Raw genomic sequence first — 17,957 nt, forward strand, 5'->3', positions numbered from 1 at the left:
ATGCTTGTCCAATGAACCATAAACAATTGATGAAAATACACCAGTGGAACAGTCGTTAAGACACTAACAGCTTACAGAAGGTAGGAAATTAAGGTCACAGTTATGAAAACTTAGGACACTAAAGAGGCCTTTCTACTGACTCTGAAAAACACCAAAATAAAGATTCCCAGGGTCCCTGCTCATCTGCGTGAACGTGCCTTAGACATACTACAAGGAGGCATGAGGACTGCAGATGTGGCCTGGGCAATAAATTGCAATGTCCATACTGTGAGACCCCTAAGACAGCGCTACAGGGAGACAGGATGGACAGCTGATCGTCCTCGCAGTGGCAGACCACGTGTAACAACACCTGCACAGGATCGGTACATCCGAACATCACACCTGCAGGACAGGTAAAGGATGGTAACAACAACTGCCCAAGTTACACCAGGAACGCACAATCCCTCCAACAGTGCTCAGACTGTCCGCAATAGACAGGACAGGACTGGCAAAAAGTGCTCTTCACTGACAAGTCTCGGTTTTGTCTCACCATTTGTGATGGTCGGATTCACATTTATTGTTGAAGGAATGAGCGTTACACCGAGGTCTGTACTCTGGAGCGGGATCGATTTGGAGGTGGAGGGTCCGTCATGGTCTGGGACGGTGTGTCACAGCATCATCGGACTGAGCTTGTTGTCATGACAGGCAATCTCAACGCTGTGTGTTACAGGGAAGACATCCTCCTCCCTCATCCTGACATGACCCTCCAGCATGACAATGCCACAAGCCATACTGCTCGTTCTGTGCGTGATTTCCTGCAAGACAGGAATGTTAGTGTTCTGCCATGGCCAGCGAAGAGCCTGGATCTCAACCCCATTGAGCACGTCTGGGACCTGTTAGCTTGGAGGGTGAGGGCTAGGTCCATTCCCCCCAGAGATGTCCGGGAACTTGCAGGTGCCTTGGTGGAAGAGTGGGGTAACATCTCACAGCACTGAAGAAGAAGAACTGGCAAATCTGGTGCAGTCCATGAGGAGGAGATGCACTGCAGTACTTAATGCAGCTGGTGGCCACACCAGATACTGACTGTTACTTTTGATTTTGACCCCCCCATTGTTCAGGGACAGATTATTCCATTTCTGTTAGTCACATGTCTGGGGAACTTGTTCAGTTTATGTCTCAGTTGTTGAATCTTGTTATGTTCATACAAATATTTACACATGTTAAGTTTGCTGAAAATAAACGCAGTTGACAGTGATAGGATGTTTCTTTTTTTGCTGAGGTTATAGTACAGAAAATGTGTATTTTCCCACAATGTATAATATAGAAAATGTGTATTTTCCCACAATATATATACATAGAATACAGGATATCTTACAATTACCCTTCTGATATGAAAGTTAAGAGCCAACATGGAAAAATATGTCAGTATTGTTGCAAGGCGAGTTGTTCAGTTGTTCTTAATGAGTCCTACTAGCCCGGCGCTAACACCCCATAGTCTCAGTGCTGCAAGATCATCTCTTCCCTCAGGAGCTGGCTCCTTTACCTGACAGTCACTGAGAAACAAAAACATGTTAACTTAAAGCTCACCTAAACGCCTAGTTATTTATACTGTCTACACTCAGAATAAACACCACATTGTACAAACATAATCTTGATTGGATACTTAACCATCACATAAACACACACAAAATACACTCCTCTTGTAAATGTAAATCATCCAACTCCAATTAACACCCAAACACAGACACAGAGTGACTGATTCAGGTTAATCCACTATACATACAGGGATGCTAAAGTCAAAGTGGTACCTGAAGTAGCAGCCACTCTTCTCCTCCAGCCCTTCATTGACGGCGCAGTAGATGGTGGTCTGGGCACCCTCCCTGGGGGTCTTCATTAGGAGCCAGGCGGGGGCTGACAGCATTGCACTCAACGTGGGGTACTTTGACTGCGAGTGGCGCCACAGCTCTGTCCGGATAACTCCGGGGTGCAGGGAATACGACGTCACTCCAGTACCTGATGGGGTGAGTGTAGGGATAGGGCCACTAACCTTAGAATGTGGACATTCAGAGACATCATGTGGCAGGGTAGCACTGCACTGTACACCAGTTATAACCTGATTTTGAAGCAACATTATTTGTTTGTATAATAGAATCCTGAGTAATTGCAAAGGTCATGATACTTGATGAGTACTCTTTGACAAAGGCCTCAAATGTATGGGCTTTAATCCACTAGTAAACATTAGTTACCTTATCTTTAGCCATGCATTGCTAAACCATAATAGTATACAGTAAAATCCATCCATAACTATGGTAAAATACAACTAAATGTAGACCTGTGTGTTGGAGCATCTATTTTCTGACCCCGCACAAAGTTATGGCCCATTGGTAATGTATTTCCATGTAAAGAGCTGGGGTCCACAACCCCTCTTTTACACTGCTGCTACTCTCTGTTTATCATACATGCATAGTCACTTTAACTATACATGCATGTACAGTTGAAGTCAGACATTTACATACACTTAGGTTGGAGTCATTAAAACTCATTTTTCAACCACTCCACAAATTTCTTGTTAACAAACTATAGTTTTGGCAGGTCGGTTAGGACATCTACTGTGTGCATGACACACGTAATTTTTGCAACAGACAGACAGACAGATTATTTCACTTATAATTCACTGTATCACAATTCCAGTGGTTCAGAAGTTAACATACACTAGGTTGACTGTGTCTTTAAACAGTGTGGTGGATGAATCAGAATTAGTTGGGTAATATAAGTAATTAAGATGTCTTATCTGCATAATATGCTTATGTGATATACTTGTCTATTAGAATGTATTTCTTTGGACTCTAGTGTTGGCAGTTGCACTTCTTCCCTCAGCTGTTGCTCAGTCACCTGGGGCCCAGAGAGGGGAGAGGTCAGGCTTGTCTTTCACATATCCCTGGTGCTATGCAGAATATCAGAAAGGGAAGAGGACAGGATGGAACATTGTCTTCATATGTGAATGTGTCTTTACCTATTCTTAAACCATGTGAAGGGATGGCGTGATTCATGTGGAACCAATTACTTGTCTCCACAATGTCTGTGCACTAGTCACTCCCTCCTTTGGCATTGGGGGGAGGTGTATGGTGGTGTCTGGAACCAATGTATGTCCCCTCTGATGTTGCATTTATCCTGGGATAGTGTATGACCTAGAGGCTCACTCCCCTCAGTGAGCTTGTCCAGGAGTGGGGTCGAGAAGGGGCTTTACTTGAGTTGGGAGTATCAAGAGTTGACAATTGAGTTATGCCATTGGATGAGTTGGTGTTTTTGTGCTCTACCGTACCAGGGTGAGACGGTTCCAGTTTGGAGCAGGAGGACCAGACACTGGTCTATACAATGAAAACTGTTGACACAGCAGTAACTGTCTGCTATGTATTATAGATACCTTTCAGACAAATCTTAACCTTGTGACCATTCTATGTATCTGTTGTTCGTCATGTAGGTTGAGAGGGGTGTATCATGGCTATAAAAGATATTTGTATTTTTGTGTTGTCACTTTCAATGGTTCATTAGAGATGGTGCATCATTGGTGTGTGAAGTTTGTCTCTCCTCATTTGGTAATACAGAAATTAACCACCACAACAGCTTGGGAAATTCCAGAAAATTATGTAATGGCTTTAGAAGCTTCTGATAGGCTAATTTTATTTTTTTATTTTTTTATTTTATTTTACCTTTATTTTACTAGGCAAGTCAGTTAAGAACAAATTCTTATTTTCAATGACGGCCTAGGAACAGTGGGTTAACTGCCTGTTCAGGGGCAGAACGACAGATTTGTACCTTGTCAGCTCGGGGGTTTGAACTTGCAACCTTCCAGTTACTAGTCCAACGCTCTAACCACTAGGCTACCCTGCCACCCCTAATTGACATCAATTGAGTCCATTGGAGGTGTACCTGTGGATGTATTTCAAGGCCTACCTTCAAACTCAGTGCCCATTTGCTTGAAATCATGAGAAAATCAAAAGAAATCAGCCAAGACCTCAGAGAAAAATGGGAAACTTACACAAGTCTGGTTCATCCTTGGGAGCAATTTCCAAACACCTGAAGGTACCACGTTCCTCTGTACAAACAATAGTACGCAAGTATAAACACCCATGGGTCAACACAGCCGTCATACCGCTCAGGAAGGAGGCGCGTTCTGTCTCCTAGAGATGAACGTACTTTGGTGTGAAAAGTGCAAATCAATCCCAGAACAACAGCAAAGGACCTTGTGAAGATGCTGGAGCAAACAGGTTCAAAAGTATCTATATCCACTGTAAAACGAGTCCTATATCAACATAACCTGAAAGGCCGCTCAGCAATGAAGAGGCCACTGCTCCAAAACCGCCATAAAAAAGCCAGACTACGGTTTGCAACTGCACATGTGGACAAAGATCGTTCTTTTAGGAGAAATATCATCTGGTCTGATAAAACAAAAATATAACTATTTGGCCATAATGACCATCGTTATGTTTGGAGGAAAAAGGGGGAGGCTTGCAAGCCAAAGAACGCCACCCCGCAGCATCATGTTGTGGGGGTGCTTTGCTGCAGGAGGGACTGGTGCTCTTCACAATATAGATGGCATCATGAGGAAGGGGAAATTATGTGGATATATTGAAGCAACATCTCATCTCTCAAGTTAAAGCTTGGTCACAAATGGGTCTTCCAAATGGACAATGACCCCAAGCATACTTCCAAAGTTGTGGCAAAATGGCTTAAGGACAACAAAGTCAAGGTATTGGAGTGGCCATCACAAAGCCCTGACCTCAATCCAATAGAAAATGTGTGGGCAGAACTGAAAAATCGGTGTGAGCAAGGAGGCCTACTAACCTGCCTCAGTTACACCAGTTCTGTCAGGAGAAATTGGCCAAAATTCACCCAAATTATTGTGGGAAGCTTGTGGAAGGCTACCCGAAACATTTGATCCAAGTTAAACAATCTAAAGGCAATGCTACCAAATACTAATTGAGTGTATGTAAACTTCTGACCCACTGGGAATGTGGTTGAAAGAAATAAAAGCTGAATTAAATCATTCTCTCTACTATTTTTCTGACATTTCACATTCTTAAAATAATGTGGTTATCCTAACTGACCTAAGACAGGGATTTTTTTCTAGGATTAAATGTCAGGAATTGTGAAAAACTGAGTTTAAATGTATTTGGCTAAGGTGTATGTAAACTTCCGACTTCAACTGTACATACTACCTCAATTAGCCCGACTAACCGGTGCCTGTATATAGCCTCGCTACTGCATATAGTCTCGCTACTGTTATTTTTACTTTACTTAGAAATTGTACTGTTGGTTAGGGCCTGTAAGTAAGCATTTCACTGTAAGGTCTACACACCTGTTGTATTTGGCGCACGTGACAAATAAACTTTGATTTAATTTGATTACTGTACATTTAGCCATTGAACATGATATGCAGTGGAAATGTAAAAATCCCCTAGATACATTAATACATTTCCTACACATAACTAGGTTAATTCATTTTTGAATTTGTCTCATTTCTAACTACATGTATATGAGTAGTAATAGAGCTGTAATAAGGCAACCCCTCACCTTTGGTCCTTCGTGCCAGCTCCCTAGAGAAGAGGAGGTTGGCCAGTTTACTCTGCTTATAGGCGATTACTGAGTTGTAACCTTTCTTATCAAAATTAAGGTCTTCAAAGTGGATTTTCCCTGAAAGAAGATGAGGTAGAGCCAGATAAAAATATAACTCAATTGATTATATTTATTTTATTACAAAAATATCTGAACAGGATGGGCTTACCGCCTTGATGAGCGATGCTAGACACATTGATGACCCGGCTGGGGGTGGAGGCTTTCAGCAGGTCCAGGAGCAGATTGGTCAATAGGAAGTGACCTAGGTGATTGACGGCAAATTGACTCTCAAAACCTTCCACTGTGAGGCTTTTGGGACACAGCATTATACCTGTGAGGAGTAGAGGGAGAGTATTTAAAGGATGGCTCAAAAAGCTCAAGCCCACAACTTTGACTATAAAAACATGCTCTATTTCAAAGCAAATCCAGAGTAAGAAGGATCTTCAATGACAACACCAACACAATTCAGGCTCTCAAAGCATGTTGGGTAAAATCATTTTTTTTGTATAATTCTTTTTTAAACCTTTATTTAACTAGGCAAGTCAGTTAAGAACAAATTCTTATTTTCAATGACGGCCTAGGAACAGTGGGTTAACTGCCTTGTTCAGGAGCAGAACGACAGATTTGTACCTTGTCAGCTCGGGGATTCAGTCTTGCAACCTTTCGGTTACTAGTCCAACGCTCTAACCACTAGGCAACCTGTCACCCCAGTCTGCTGCATCAGTCTCACCTGCGTTGTTGATAAGTATGTCCAGACGGGTCTCTGTGGCAATGAATTCCCGAGCAAACTGACGTACTGAACCGAGGGAGGCCAGGTCTAGTTGTTGCACCACCACGTTAGTATTTCCTGTGGAACTGCGGATCTCTGCTGCAGCTGCTTCTCCCCTGGTAAGATCTCGGCAAGCCATGATCACCCGAGCTCCTGAGAGCATGCAGTACCGTCAGTCTGAGAAAACCCTCATCACATTCCCCTCCAATAGAATATATAGGATCAGCCCTATCATCAGCTGAACAACATCCACAATCTATCACACCCCGTCACTAAGCCTCCTACACTCAGGCCTTCCATTGAAAAGCCCCCACAGTTGCCCTTAAATCCACATTTTCCTCAGATTGCATTGGAACTTGTTTGTGTCCAAAAGGGACCCCATGAAAGGTCATGTAAATCACAACACAGTTAGAGTACAGTCCAATAGAGAAGTGCCATAGGCCTTCTGTACCTCTCATGGCCATATCCCAGGCCGTCTCCTTGCCGATGCCAGTGTTGGCACCAGTGATCACCACAGTCCTTCCATGCAGTTTGGCACGGCTGCGGCATATCCCACCGGCGATCCACTTTCGCAGTAAAACATAGCCTGGTTTGGAGACAAACGGCACTGAGCCAAAATATCACTCTTACTTCTTCTTATGTTGACCTATGAACCTTCCACTAGAGGCACCCTATCTGTTGATTGTGTAAGTACTGACAGGTTGGCCACCTCTCTCATGGGAATAGAAAGCATGTTCATTGGTCACATTGGCCCACAATACTTTTGTTACTCATCGCTTTTAATCCTGGGACTATATGTGTAACATGTGGAAGAGTAAACATCCTTATTTTGGAGCACCAATGTGATCAATCCATGGACAGGGAAAGACATAGCAACTGAGGGCACAACCTTTATTACTGGCATTGTGTAAACGTCTATGGTCGATACAGGGACAGTGAACAGTTACAGTCCAATAGAGAAGTGCTGTTAAGACAACAGTTCAAATGGTACTGGACTGGTTCCATATGGGAGGAATTTCACAAGCCCTAATCTACCACAATTAAAATCTCTCAACCAAACAAGATTTAATCCTGGCTTAACATTTTTTCAAGTCTGCGTAAAAGATCCTTTCTTGTGGAAATAGGAATTGTTAACATAGCATATACTGTATGTGCAATTGTAAAGCCTTTACACACATAACAGTATATGTCGGGATCTTGGAGCTACAGGGAGTGAACACGTTACAAATCACAAACCTTAAATAGACACTACAATCAAGCATTACCACATACCACGGTCAGTCATGCTTCAGTGATTCTGTGGATTGTCATGTAAATCAAGAAAAATTTACAATCTGAAGACTTTTACATCCTGTATGTTACAACACGGCACAACATACTTCATGCAGTCAGTTTTGATATACTTTGTTGGTGGTTTAGTAGTGTTAACTTTTGTTGAAATTAGGCTACTATTCCCCTAGCATATATTTCCATGTAGAAATGTTAGAACAATATTACCATTATAGAAAACTGTAAAAGTAATTGAAAGGAGATCTGAGACCCACAATACATCAAGATAACTTGCATAGCAGTAGAGCTGTGACTTACTGATGGTTGTCACTGTGGTCACAGCGCCGTACTTGACTAGCTGGTTTTTCTTCAACTCTTTCCACATCTTATCAACTCTTGTTGCCAGAACAGTTTGACTACCCCAGACCAGACAACTTAGCCTAGTAAATCCCGAGCTTAGCGAGTCTGGCTATTCTTCTTGAACTGTGTTGCTTTGAATGTTGTTACAGCACAAGCAGTGATACAGATCGAGTGGCTATGAATAGGTCTAAGTATCTTACATAGGAGGTTTAGTCTTATAGCCAGATTAAACCAGAACTACTTCCTTAAACAGTCAATGGTGCACCACAAGTATGGCACACTAGTATGGTTCTCCTTCTTGAAAATTCCTTAAAGTGTGATTGTGTGATGTCTTTAAACACTGACTATACCAAACATTAGGAACACATTCCTAATTTTGAGTTGCACCTTAAAAATCCTTCTTTAACCTGTCTCCTCCCCATCATCTACACTGATTGAAGTGGATTTAACAAGTGACATCAGTAAGGGATCATAGCTTTCACCTGGATTCACCTAGTCAGTCTATGTCATGAAAAAAGCAGGTGTTCTTAAGGTTTTGTATACTCTGTATTTGTCAAGAGAACACCTTAAAGACAGATCTTGTCTACCTCTGGTCCAGTGAGATTGTCCAAGCCCTGGTCCAGCTGCTCCCCCTCAATTTCGACATTGGTAGCAGTAGTGGCATAGTCCCTGTCTCTCAGGGGAACAGCATGCTCTCTGTGTATTTGAGTGTACTAATACTTCAACTTTTGTTATGATGACACATGAAAGGACCTAGTCTATGGGTAGGTCCCACTGAGGTATGGGTAGGACCTAAAGTGCCACCTACTGGCCTATTGTAGGGCTACCATTTTAAAATAGTAATAGTGAAGGAAAATAGGACAAAAAGATGTAGCTAGATTTTGCATTGGCTAATTATTCATAATGAATGCAAGTTATTTTACTACAAAAAATCTGGTAATCATATTGTTGATGTTTACCAGTGGTTTTAAATTAGCATGTAAATCTAGGTGGGGCAAACTCCAGCAAAGCCAATACACAACCCAACGGAACACTAAACAATACATTAATTGGACTATAACGGTGACAAACTGTGCCCACAAACTTATGGGCCTACATAAAACTGTCCCAACAGCAGAGTCCCAACAGCAGTCCCAACACCTTACCACTACTGCACCTGGCTATCAGCGGAGCCTTGTCTGGCAGTGAAACAGTTCATTCAGCCTAATTTACTGCCTTTAAAAAAAACATAGCTGATATGGCTAACTTGTGTAAACACATGCGGTTTCTACTGACAATTGAGATGTACAAACTATGTCATAAGGGGATGACGAGTGGATAAGAGGCAATTCGTAATTGCGATTAAGACATTCATGAGCGAGCTAGGATGGACATAATCAATATAACTATTTGTTCAGCACTTTTGAAATGTACAGCGACAGAATTCAGAGCATAGGCCGTTCTTACAGTATTCTCCCTGTACACCAAGTCAGAACCGTAGGATAAATAAAAGGGGGAATATAAACACACAATGAAAGCTCTTACAATATTCGATGATGACATTTCTTATAAACAGACTTTGGACTACATGAAGGGAAAAGGAACCACATTTTTAGGTTTAGGCACATGGGCTACTAACAGCTTACTACACAACATTCACTTAGTATTGCTTTACACTATACATATCTCCCTGGCATATCACATCATTTATGCAGCAGCATACAAGACATTTTTGGACTCATCATGTTGTACTGTGCTCACTCGAACATGAAGGTGGCAAGGTGGTCCTTTGTGGGCAAATTTTTTAATCAAAGTCTGGCATTCTCTGGATTTATGATGCTTTCAAGAGAACTGGGAACTTGAAAAAAAACACGGTTGAATCATTTTCAAGTCAGAGCTCTAGAAAGAGGCCAGAGTTCCAGACTTGAAAATCAGAGTTGAATTACCGTTCAAAATGTATTTTCCCAGTCGGCGCTCGTTTCTTTCCGAGTTCCCAGTTGTCTTGAACTCACTGAAGTCTGAGATTTCCCAGTTCCAAGTTGTTTTGAAAGCGGGAGAAGTCATGCTTGACAGCATTGACAGCATGGCCAATGTTTGACAGCATGGCCAATGTTGAATGTTTATCCTTTTAAGCTTGGAAAAGAGACTCTTAAACCCAGACTTGGACAACACATCCACTTCAATGAATAGCAGGCTAGTGATAGCTTTGCAATTCTTGCAGTTAGCCACTTATTCCTTCCAAACCACTCATTGTTGAATTTGCGATTTCCAACTTGTTCTGTAATGTTTATGTCCAACACTGATACATTGTATCTACAATTTCTCTTCATATGACAAGGATTTGCCAGTAGGTTGTCGACTTGATTAATGATGATGACCATTTTGAAAGTATGATGTTGACATGAGTATGATGTTGACATGATCAGTCCAATCAAAGCTACTGTAGATATAACGTGATTTGACGTCCTTTTATCTGTGGCCAATGACCTTGAGCCGCCTTGGATGGGCACTTCTAATGTAACTCAAAAGCAGCATTCAAGGTCTTGAATTTTCGAGCTCTCCCCGTAGAATTTGTTCCGAGAACATTTTCCACTGACTGCCCCACCACTATAGAAAGTACTGAGCTAGGCTGAAACACCTGAATTTTGGAACTGCCTTACTCGAGAAAGCAAAAAAAGAGACCATCTTTGTATGCATCTTTATTAACTCAATGATTTTTTATTTTATTCATTTTATTTACATTTACAAACTGATACGTGACAAGCATTAATGCCAAAATAACATGCTAAACACCCCCCTGCCCTGAATGACGGGTCGCCACTACAGGCTGAACTCGAATCAATATTGAGTTAGTAACTAGTGAATTTGGAAAAAATCTAATAAAAAAATATATGCGCATGTGAATTTTGTCATTTAGCTAGCTGAGCTAGACCCATCATCTACCAGTGGGGACGCTCCTTTATGTATACCGGCGCCGCCGGTTACAGCGAAATACTCTAATACTCTGCTTACCGGTACCTAGCTACTAGCTAGCTAACGTTCGTTAATTGTTACAGTAACGTTAGGTAGCTAGCCGTTTTTTTAACCAGCTTTGTCAGTTTGTTAGCCACTGCTAATACCCCCAGTTGTCACTCGACGCTGGCCTCCTCCGGTAGCTGGACTGGTGCGCAAGGATACATACCGATTATTAGCTAGTTAAATTAGTTAACACCAGCTACCTAACGTTAGCTAGCTAGCAAGAGATTCCGATCGGAAACGGGAGGGGCAACGGTCGGATGATAGGATAGGTAGCTAGCTAGTAGCTATCTAGCCAACACCTGTCCCACGCACGAGCTAGCTACTTTTTGTTAAATGGTTTGGCCTAGGTCAAATCAAATGTTATTGGTTGCTTACATTATATACATTTTGCAGATGTTATCGCAGGCGTAGCGAAATGCTTATGTTTCTAGCTCCAACAGTGACGTTATACCTAACAATACACACAAATCCCCCCCCAAAATTAAGAAAGACATTCAGAAATATCAACTAGCTATGTAGTTCGGTTGTGGGCCTTAAATAGCGGGTTGGCGTTTGAGAGCAACGTCGGTATTCCTTGCACATGATCGTGCAGTTTACAGACACTTTTTCAAAACATGTAGAAATGGCAGATTGACAAAATGAATGTTAACTATATGGTATATTAGCATACTACTATTGCTTCTGGTAATCGCAGTTAGGTAAATAGAGCTACAGATAAAACGACTCTTTGAAAGCAAAAGTGGTGAGTGAGCCTTTTACATTGGATTATTATGACATTCACATGCATGGCTGCAACATTATAACAAAATGCCTGACAACTTGTACCGTGGAGAAACGCATCGAATTTGAATATGCATGATGTGGAGATAGTCATACAACATCCACAAATTTCTCAAAATATATCTGCGCGTGTATTAGGAGTTGAACAAAGTACATTTTTGGAAGATGGAAACATTATAAAAGTTGCAATCGTGTGCTTTTCATGATGGAGATGGTCACCCCGCCCTTGTTTTAAGATCGTAGCCAATCAGAGCGTCTACATCAAAACTGGAAGTGACGTAGATATTTTTTTGCGCCTTCCTACGCGAGCCAAAAAGGGAAAAACGATAGCAGTCACCATCTACATATCTTTGTTTTCCACTTCACTTCTCCGCGGTTTGTTGTACTTTTTATTTAACTTCGGCAAAAGAGTGAACAAGGTAAGTCATTTGCATGCTTCGTGAATAGATGTAGATGTTGCCAGTTGTTGAACTCAGTTAGCTTGCTAGCTAGTTAGCAGTGGTGCTAGCTCAAGTCTTGCTGTTTGCATGGAGTCGTTGCAGAGTGTGCTGCAGGAAGCCATGCACACTGCACTATCCGAATGTCACTACTGATCCAGGACAAGTTAGTTTGTATTGCTAGTTGTAGGAAATGTGAAGATTAGAAGACTGGAAACTGATCTTGGACCAGTGTTCATGAGCAGCATTTTCTCTTCACACCTTTTTGGGCGACCAGACCAAATTGACATAGAAATGTTTTTTATAGATCTGTCATTCGCTTTGAAAGCATGTCTATGTTTCCGTTCTTAAGTTTCGTTTTTGCATCTTTTACTTTCAGTTTTGTACACCAGCTGAAAATAAAATATTGTTGGTTATGGAAAATATATTTCATAGCGGTTTAGATGGTACAATGATTCTCTACACTATTCTTGTTTTGTCACAAACTGAAATTAAGCAAACTATTAGAATTTTAGCATCCAGGAAATGGAACAGTGATTTCTGTATAGTGCATCTTTAATGGGATTTATACACAGTTCATGCACAAAATTAGGTAAAGACAATAAAAAATAACATACATTTTCTCTTCCTCTATCTACAACCACACCAGCTTCCCCCTTAACTGGACAACACATATGCAGCGAATAAAATACACAAGGAGCAAGAGCTGATGCTCCACTTTCTGACTTTGCATGATTGCCACACTGCCTTGTCCAGGTCATGTGCCAATATTCTAAAACATGATCATAGATATCATCATAACATCCATATTATATCAACTAATCTACAGTAATGAGCATGGCGGACTCAGACGTCAATATGACAGACTCTGAGGTCAACGCCACAGACTCGGAGCTCCACATGGAGTGTGTGGAGGAGGATCTGACACCGTGGCAACAGCACCCAGATGAGGAAATGGAAGAAACAAGCAAGGGACCCAGTAAAGGTGAGCGTGCTGTGTGCAGACTCAGTGTAACCTGCTTCCCCCGGTCATGTCATTCTGTATGTTTTGGGACTCAATAGCAACAGTTTCATCAGTATCATTCTATCTTCGTCAGTTCACGGTTCTTTAAATTGCCTTCCCAGTACCTCCCGATGACACTTCGGTGATGCACCTAAGCCTCCGCAGTAACATCACAACCAAACCCATGCCTGCCCTTGGGGAGTGCTCTGGCATGATATTATTTTTATTTTTTTTAGGAACATACAGGTAACTGGCAAATGAAGGAAAACTACGTTGTCCTAATAGGGTGTTGGGCCAACACAAGCCAGAATGGCTTTAATGCAATTTGGCATAGATTATACAAGGGTCTGGAACTCTATTGGAGGGATGCGACCATTCTTCCACAAGATATTCCAGCATTTTGTGATAGTGGTGGAAAATACTATCTTGGGCACTGCTCCAGAATCTCCCATATGTGTTCAATTGGGTTGAGATCTGGTGACTGAGACGGCCATGGCATATGGTTTACATTGTTTTCATAATCATCTAACCATTCAGTGACCTGTGGGTGGGTCCATTGTCATCCTATGGGGGCGTAGCCATGGTAGCCTAAATATTGGCTGCCTTTTTATGCATGACCCTAAGCATTGTGGGATGTTCATTGCTTAATTAGCTCAGGAACCACACCTGTGTGGAAGCACCTGCCTTCAATATATACTGAACAAAAATATAAATGCAACATGTAAAGTGGTGTTTCATGAGCTGAAATAAAAGTTCCCAGATATGTTCCATGTGCACAAAAAGCAAATTTCTCTCAAATTGTGCAAATTTGTTTACATCCCTGTTAGTGAGAATTCCTCATTTGCCAAGATAATCCATCCACCTGACAGGTGTTGCATATCAATAAGTTGATTAAACAGCATGATAAATGTACAGGTGCACCTTGTGCTGGAGACAATAAAAGGCTACTCTAAAATATGCAGTTTTGTCACACAATACCATAGATGTCTCAAGTTTTGAGGGAGCGTGCAATTAGCATGCTGACTGCAGGAATGTTAATTTCTCTACCATAAGCCTCCAACATTTTTTTTAGAGAATATGGCAGTATGTCCAACCAGTCTCAAAACAGCAGACTGTGTGGAATCACGCCAGCTCAGGACCTCCACATCGAGCTTCTTCACCTGTGGGATTGTCTGAGGGGGTGCTGAGGAATATTTCTGTCTCTAATAACGCCCTTTTGTTGGGAAAAACTCTATCTGATTGGCTGGTTTTTGTTTTCCAGTAGATGGGCCTGGCCCCCCCCATGGCTGCGCCCTTGCCTAGTCATGTGAAATCCATAGATTAGGGCCTAATGAATTTATTTCAATCAACTAATTTCCTTATATAAACTGTAACTCAGTAAAATCTTTGAAATTGTGCATGTTGCGTTTACATTTTTTAACAGTATACTCTGTATCCCTCAGTTACTCAAGTGTTTCCATTATTTTGGCAGTTACACATATACGCTTGGCAACTGTTTTGACTTACTTTATTTTTTGTTGACTTACTGACCTGTAGCATAAAACATGTTTCAATGGACACATGCAACCAACATGTTTAAGCCTCATAGGGAGTATATTGACTTTTGCCCATCTCTGCAGCACCATTACTACCCAAACCAGTGGCCCTGACTCAAGTGCTGCAGCCTCTTCAGACCTCCATGCCTCAGGTGCTGCAGATGCCGGCCACTATGCTGCCTAGCACCAGCAGCACCACTGGGAAGAACATCATATTCACCACACAGGTACACAGACATGCTTCTCTGACATTCAGAATCATGTTTGTACATCAAAAATCATGTTTCTACATCAAAAATGTATATATGAACTAGTGATGGAGGGATTGTTCTTAGTAGATTGCTGATGAGCAGCAGCACGTTTCTGGTTGACACATCTGAAATCAGGGTTCGGGATAGGACTTTGATAAATGCAGAAAATGTCAGATTTTGCCCATTCATCCTCAATGGCACACATACACAATCCATTTCTCAATTGTCTCACAGCTAAAAAATCCTTCTTTAACTGTCTTCGCCCCTTCATCTACACCAGGTATTCCCAAACTGGGGTAAGGGGGTATGCGCAATACTGTCTGGGTACGCCAAATTAAAATGTTTCTTCACATTTTCAAACAGTCCATTTATGTTTTCCAATGGGGCTATACATTTGGGTGAGTTTTTTTAAATGTATTTATTTTTTCCAAAAAAATTCAGAGGGGGGGGCTAAGTATTGACACGTTTAAAAAAATTGAGAGACGAGCTTAGTTCTTTACTGACCGTCATTTTCACTTGTCAGACCGCGTGCATGATACGTTACTCACACGACTGGCCTATCTGGGTGATGTTTTTTCTCGCCTGAATTATCTTAATCTAGGATTACAGGGACTCTCCGCAACTATATTTGATGTGTGGGACAAAAATGAGGCTATGATTAAGAAGTTGGAGCTCTTCTCTGTCTGCATTAACAAGGACAACACACCGGTCTTTCCATCATTGTATGATTTTTTTTGTTTGTTGTGCAAATGAACTCAAGCTTACGGACAATGTCAAATGTGATATAGCGAAGCACCTGAGTCAGTTGGGTGCGTAATTACGCAGGTACATTCCCGAAACGGATGACACAAACAACTGGATTTGTTATCCCTTTTATGCCCTGCCTCCAGTCCATTTACCAATATCTGAACAAGAGAGCCTCATCGAAATTGCAACAAGCGGTTCTGTGAAAATGTAATCAGAAGCCACAGACAGATTTCTGGATTGGTCTGCGCTCTGAGCATCCTGCCTTGGCAAATTGCTCTGTTAAGACTCTGATGCCCTTTTCAGCCACGTACCTAAGTGAGAGTGGATTCTCGGCCCTCGCTAGCATGAAAACTAAATACAGGCACAGACTGTGTGTGGAAAATGATTAAAGACTGAGACTCTCTCCAATACAACCCAACACTGCAGAGTTATGTGTATTCTTTCAAGCACACACTTGTCATTAACATGTGGTGAGTTATTATCATTTTTTGATGAACAAATAAGGTTTTATATGTAAGATGGCTAAATAAAGAGCAACATTATTATTTGTGCCCTGGTCCTATAAGAGCTCTTTGTCACTTCCCACGAGCCGGGTTGTGACGACAACTCACACTCTTATGTTTAATAAATGTATCATATAGTGTGTGTGTGGCAGGCTTACAATGATGGCAAAAAACAACATTTGAGAGTGCGCTGACCCTGGTGCTGGAGGGAGTACACAGCTGGAGGTTGAATGTTTGAAGGGGTACAGGACTATTAAAAAGTTTGGGAACCACTGATTGAAGTGAATTTAACAGGTGACATCAATAAGGGATCACAGCTTTCACCTGGATACACCTGGTCAGTCTGTCGTTTTCCTAATGTTTTGTACAGTCTGTATTTCAAAAGATACACATTTTAGTTTTTCTGAACTAACTTCACTCGCGCAAAAGAAGGAAGCTCTTTGTCACGATCGTTATAATGAGCGTGATCTGGGTTCCACATATATTACTAGGTGAAACTAACAGCAAAACAATAATTCTCTAAATGAAACGTGAAGCTAACAATAGTGCTAACATAGTCAAGATCCCACAAAGGGGAAATGGCTGCCTAAATATGATTTTTTCCCCCCCAATCAGAGACAACGATAAACAGCTGCCTCTGATTGGGAACCATACCAGGCCAACAGAAATATAATCACCTAGATGACCCACCCTAGTCACACCCCGACCTAACCAACCAAAAGCTCTCTATGGTCAGGGCTTGACACTCGTGCAAGCCTATGTGCAGATCAAATGCAAATCTAGAATGCTGATTTAAGGCGTTTGCTTGTCCTAAAATTTCAAAAGATTGCTCAGAAAACCAGTTGTTTTAATCAGCGTATGCTTACTTTGATTATGACCGTACGCCAATTTAAGATATGCAGAGTAGAGGTCGACTGATTTAAAGTTTTCATAACAATCGGTAATCTGCATTTTTGGACGCCGATTACATTGCACTCCACAGGGAGACTGCGTGGCAGGCTGACTGACCACTTGTTACGCGAGTGCAGCAAGGAGCCAAGATAAGTTAGCTAGCATTAAACTTATCTTATAAAAGCCAATCAATCTTAATAACATAATCACTAGTTAAACTAGTAATATCATCAACCATGTGTAGTTACCTTGATTGTCCTGCGGTGCATGGTAATTTAACATCGAATCACAGCCTACCTCGTCAAACGGGTGATGATTTAACAAGCGCATTCGCGAAAAAAGCACTGTCGTTGCACCAATGTGCCTAACCATAAACATCAATGCCTTTCTTAAAATCAATACACAAGTATATATTTTTAAACCTGCATATTTAGTTAATATCGCCTGCAAACATGAATTTCCACCTTGGCTAGCGTACACTGCGCCCAGCCCGCCACAGGAGTCGCTGGTGCGCGATGAGACAAGGACACCCCTACCGACCAAGCCCTCCCTAACCCGGGCGACGCTAGGCCAATTGTGCGTCGCCCCACAGACCTCCCGGTCGCGGCCGGTTACGACAGAGCCTGGGCGCGAACCCAGGACTCTGATGGCACAGCTGGCGCTGCAGTACAGCGCCCTTAACCACTGCGCCACCCGGGAGGCCTATATCATATATTTCTAACTGAACCCTGCCCTGATTGTTCTCAATTAGATTACTGCTGAGCAGCGAACGTTTAGGTTGATGACAGTGGGCCAGGCTGCGCTTCACGGATTTGTTTTT

General features: G+C 41.9%; 1 protein-coding gene across 2 annotated transcripts; it reads right to left on the reverse strand.

The window, feature by feature from the left end:
- Positions 1-1,138: 1,138 nt before the first annotated feature.
- Positions 1,139-8,293, reverse strand: LOC110488295 (retinol dehydrogenase 12). Of its 2 annotated transcripts, none has more exons than XM_021560466.2 (7): positions 7,952-8,293; positions 6,816-6,950; positions 6,326-6,517; positions 5,765-5,926; positions 5,554-5,673; positions 1,788-1,992; positions 1,139-1,532 (listed from the first exon to the last, which is right to left on the reverse strand). In XM_021560466.2, exons 1-7 carry the CDS (start codon positions 8,016-8,018, stop codon positions 1,427-1,429), a joined length of 987 nt encoding a protein of 328 aa, XP_021416141.1. In that variant the 5' UTR covers positions 8,019-8,293; the 3' UTR covers positions 1,139-1,426. The 2 variants fall into 2 exon arrangements, with proteins under 2 accessions (XP_021416141.1, XP_021416140.1); XM_021560465.2 differs by having other exon boundaries at positions 6,816-6,971.
- Between the last annotated feature and the right edge of the window lie 9,664 nt (positions 8,294-17,957).

The sequence above is a fragment of the Oncorhynchus mykiss genome, chromosome 32 (assembly GCF_013265735.2).
Source record: "Oncorhynchus mykiss isolate Arlee chromosome 32, USDA_OmykA_1.1, whole genome shotgun sequence".
NCBI classification, from domain to species: Eukaryota; Metazoa; Chordata; class Actinopteri; order Salmoniformes; family Salmonidae; genus Oncorhynchus; species Oncorhynchus mykiss.

Coding starts and splice junctions, on each gene's coding strand:
- LOC110488295 (XM_021560465.2), bottom strand. CDS start 8,018: ATGTGGAAAGAGTTGAAGAAAAACCAGCTAGTCAAGTACGGCGCTGTG. Junction 6,972..7,951: donor GACCACAGTGACAACCATCA/GTAAGTCACAGC, acceptor ATTTTGGCTCAG/TGCCGTTTGTCTCCAAACCA. Junction 1,993..5,553: donor GCTGGCACGAAGGACCAAAG/GTGAGGGGTTGC, acceptor TCACCCCATCAG/GTACTGGAGTGACGTCGTAT.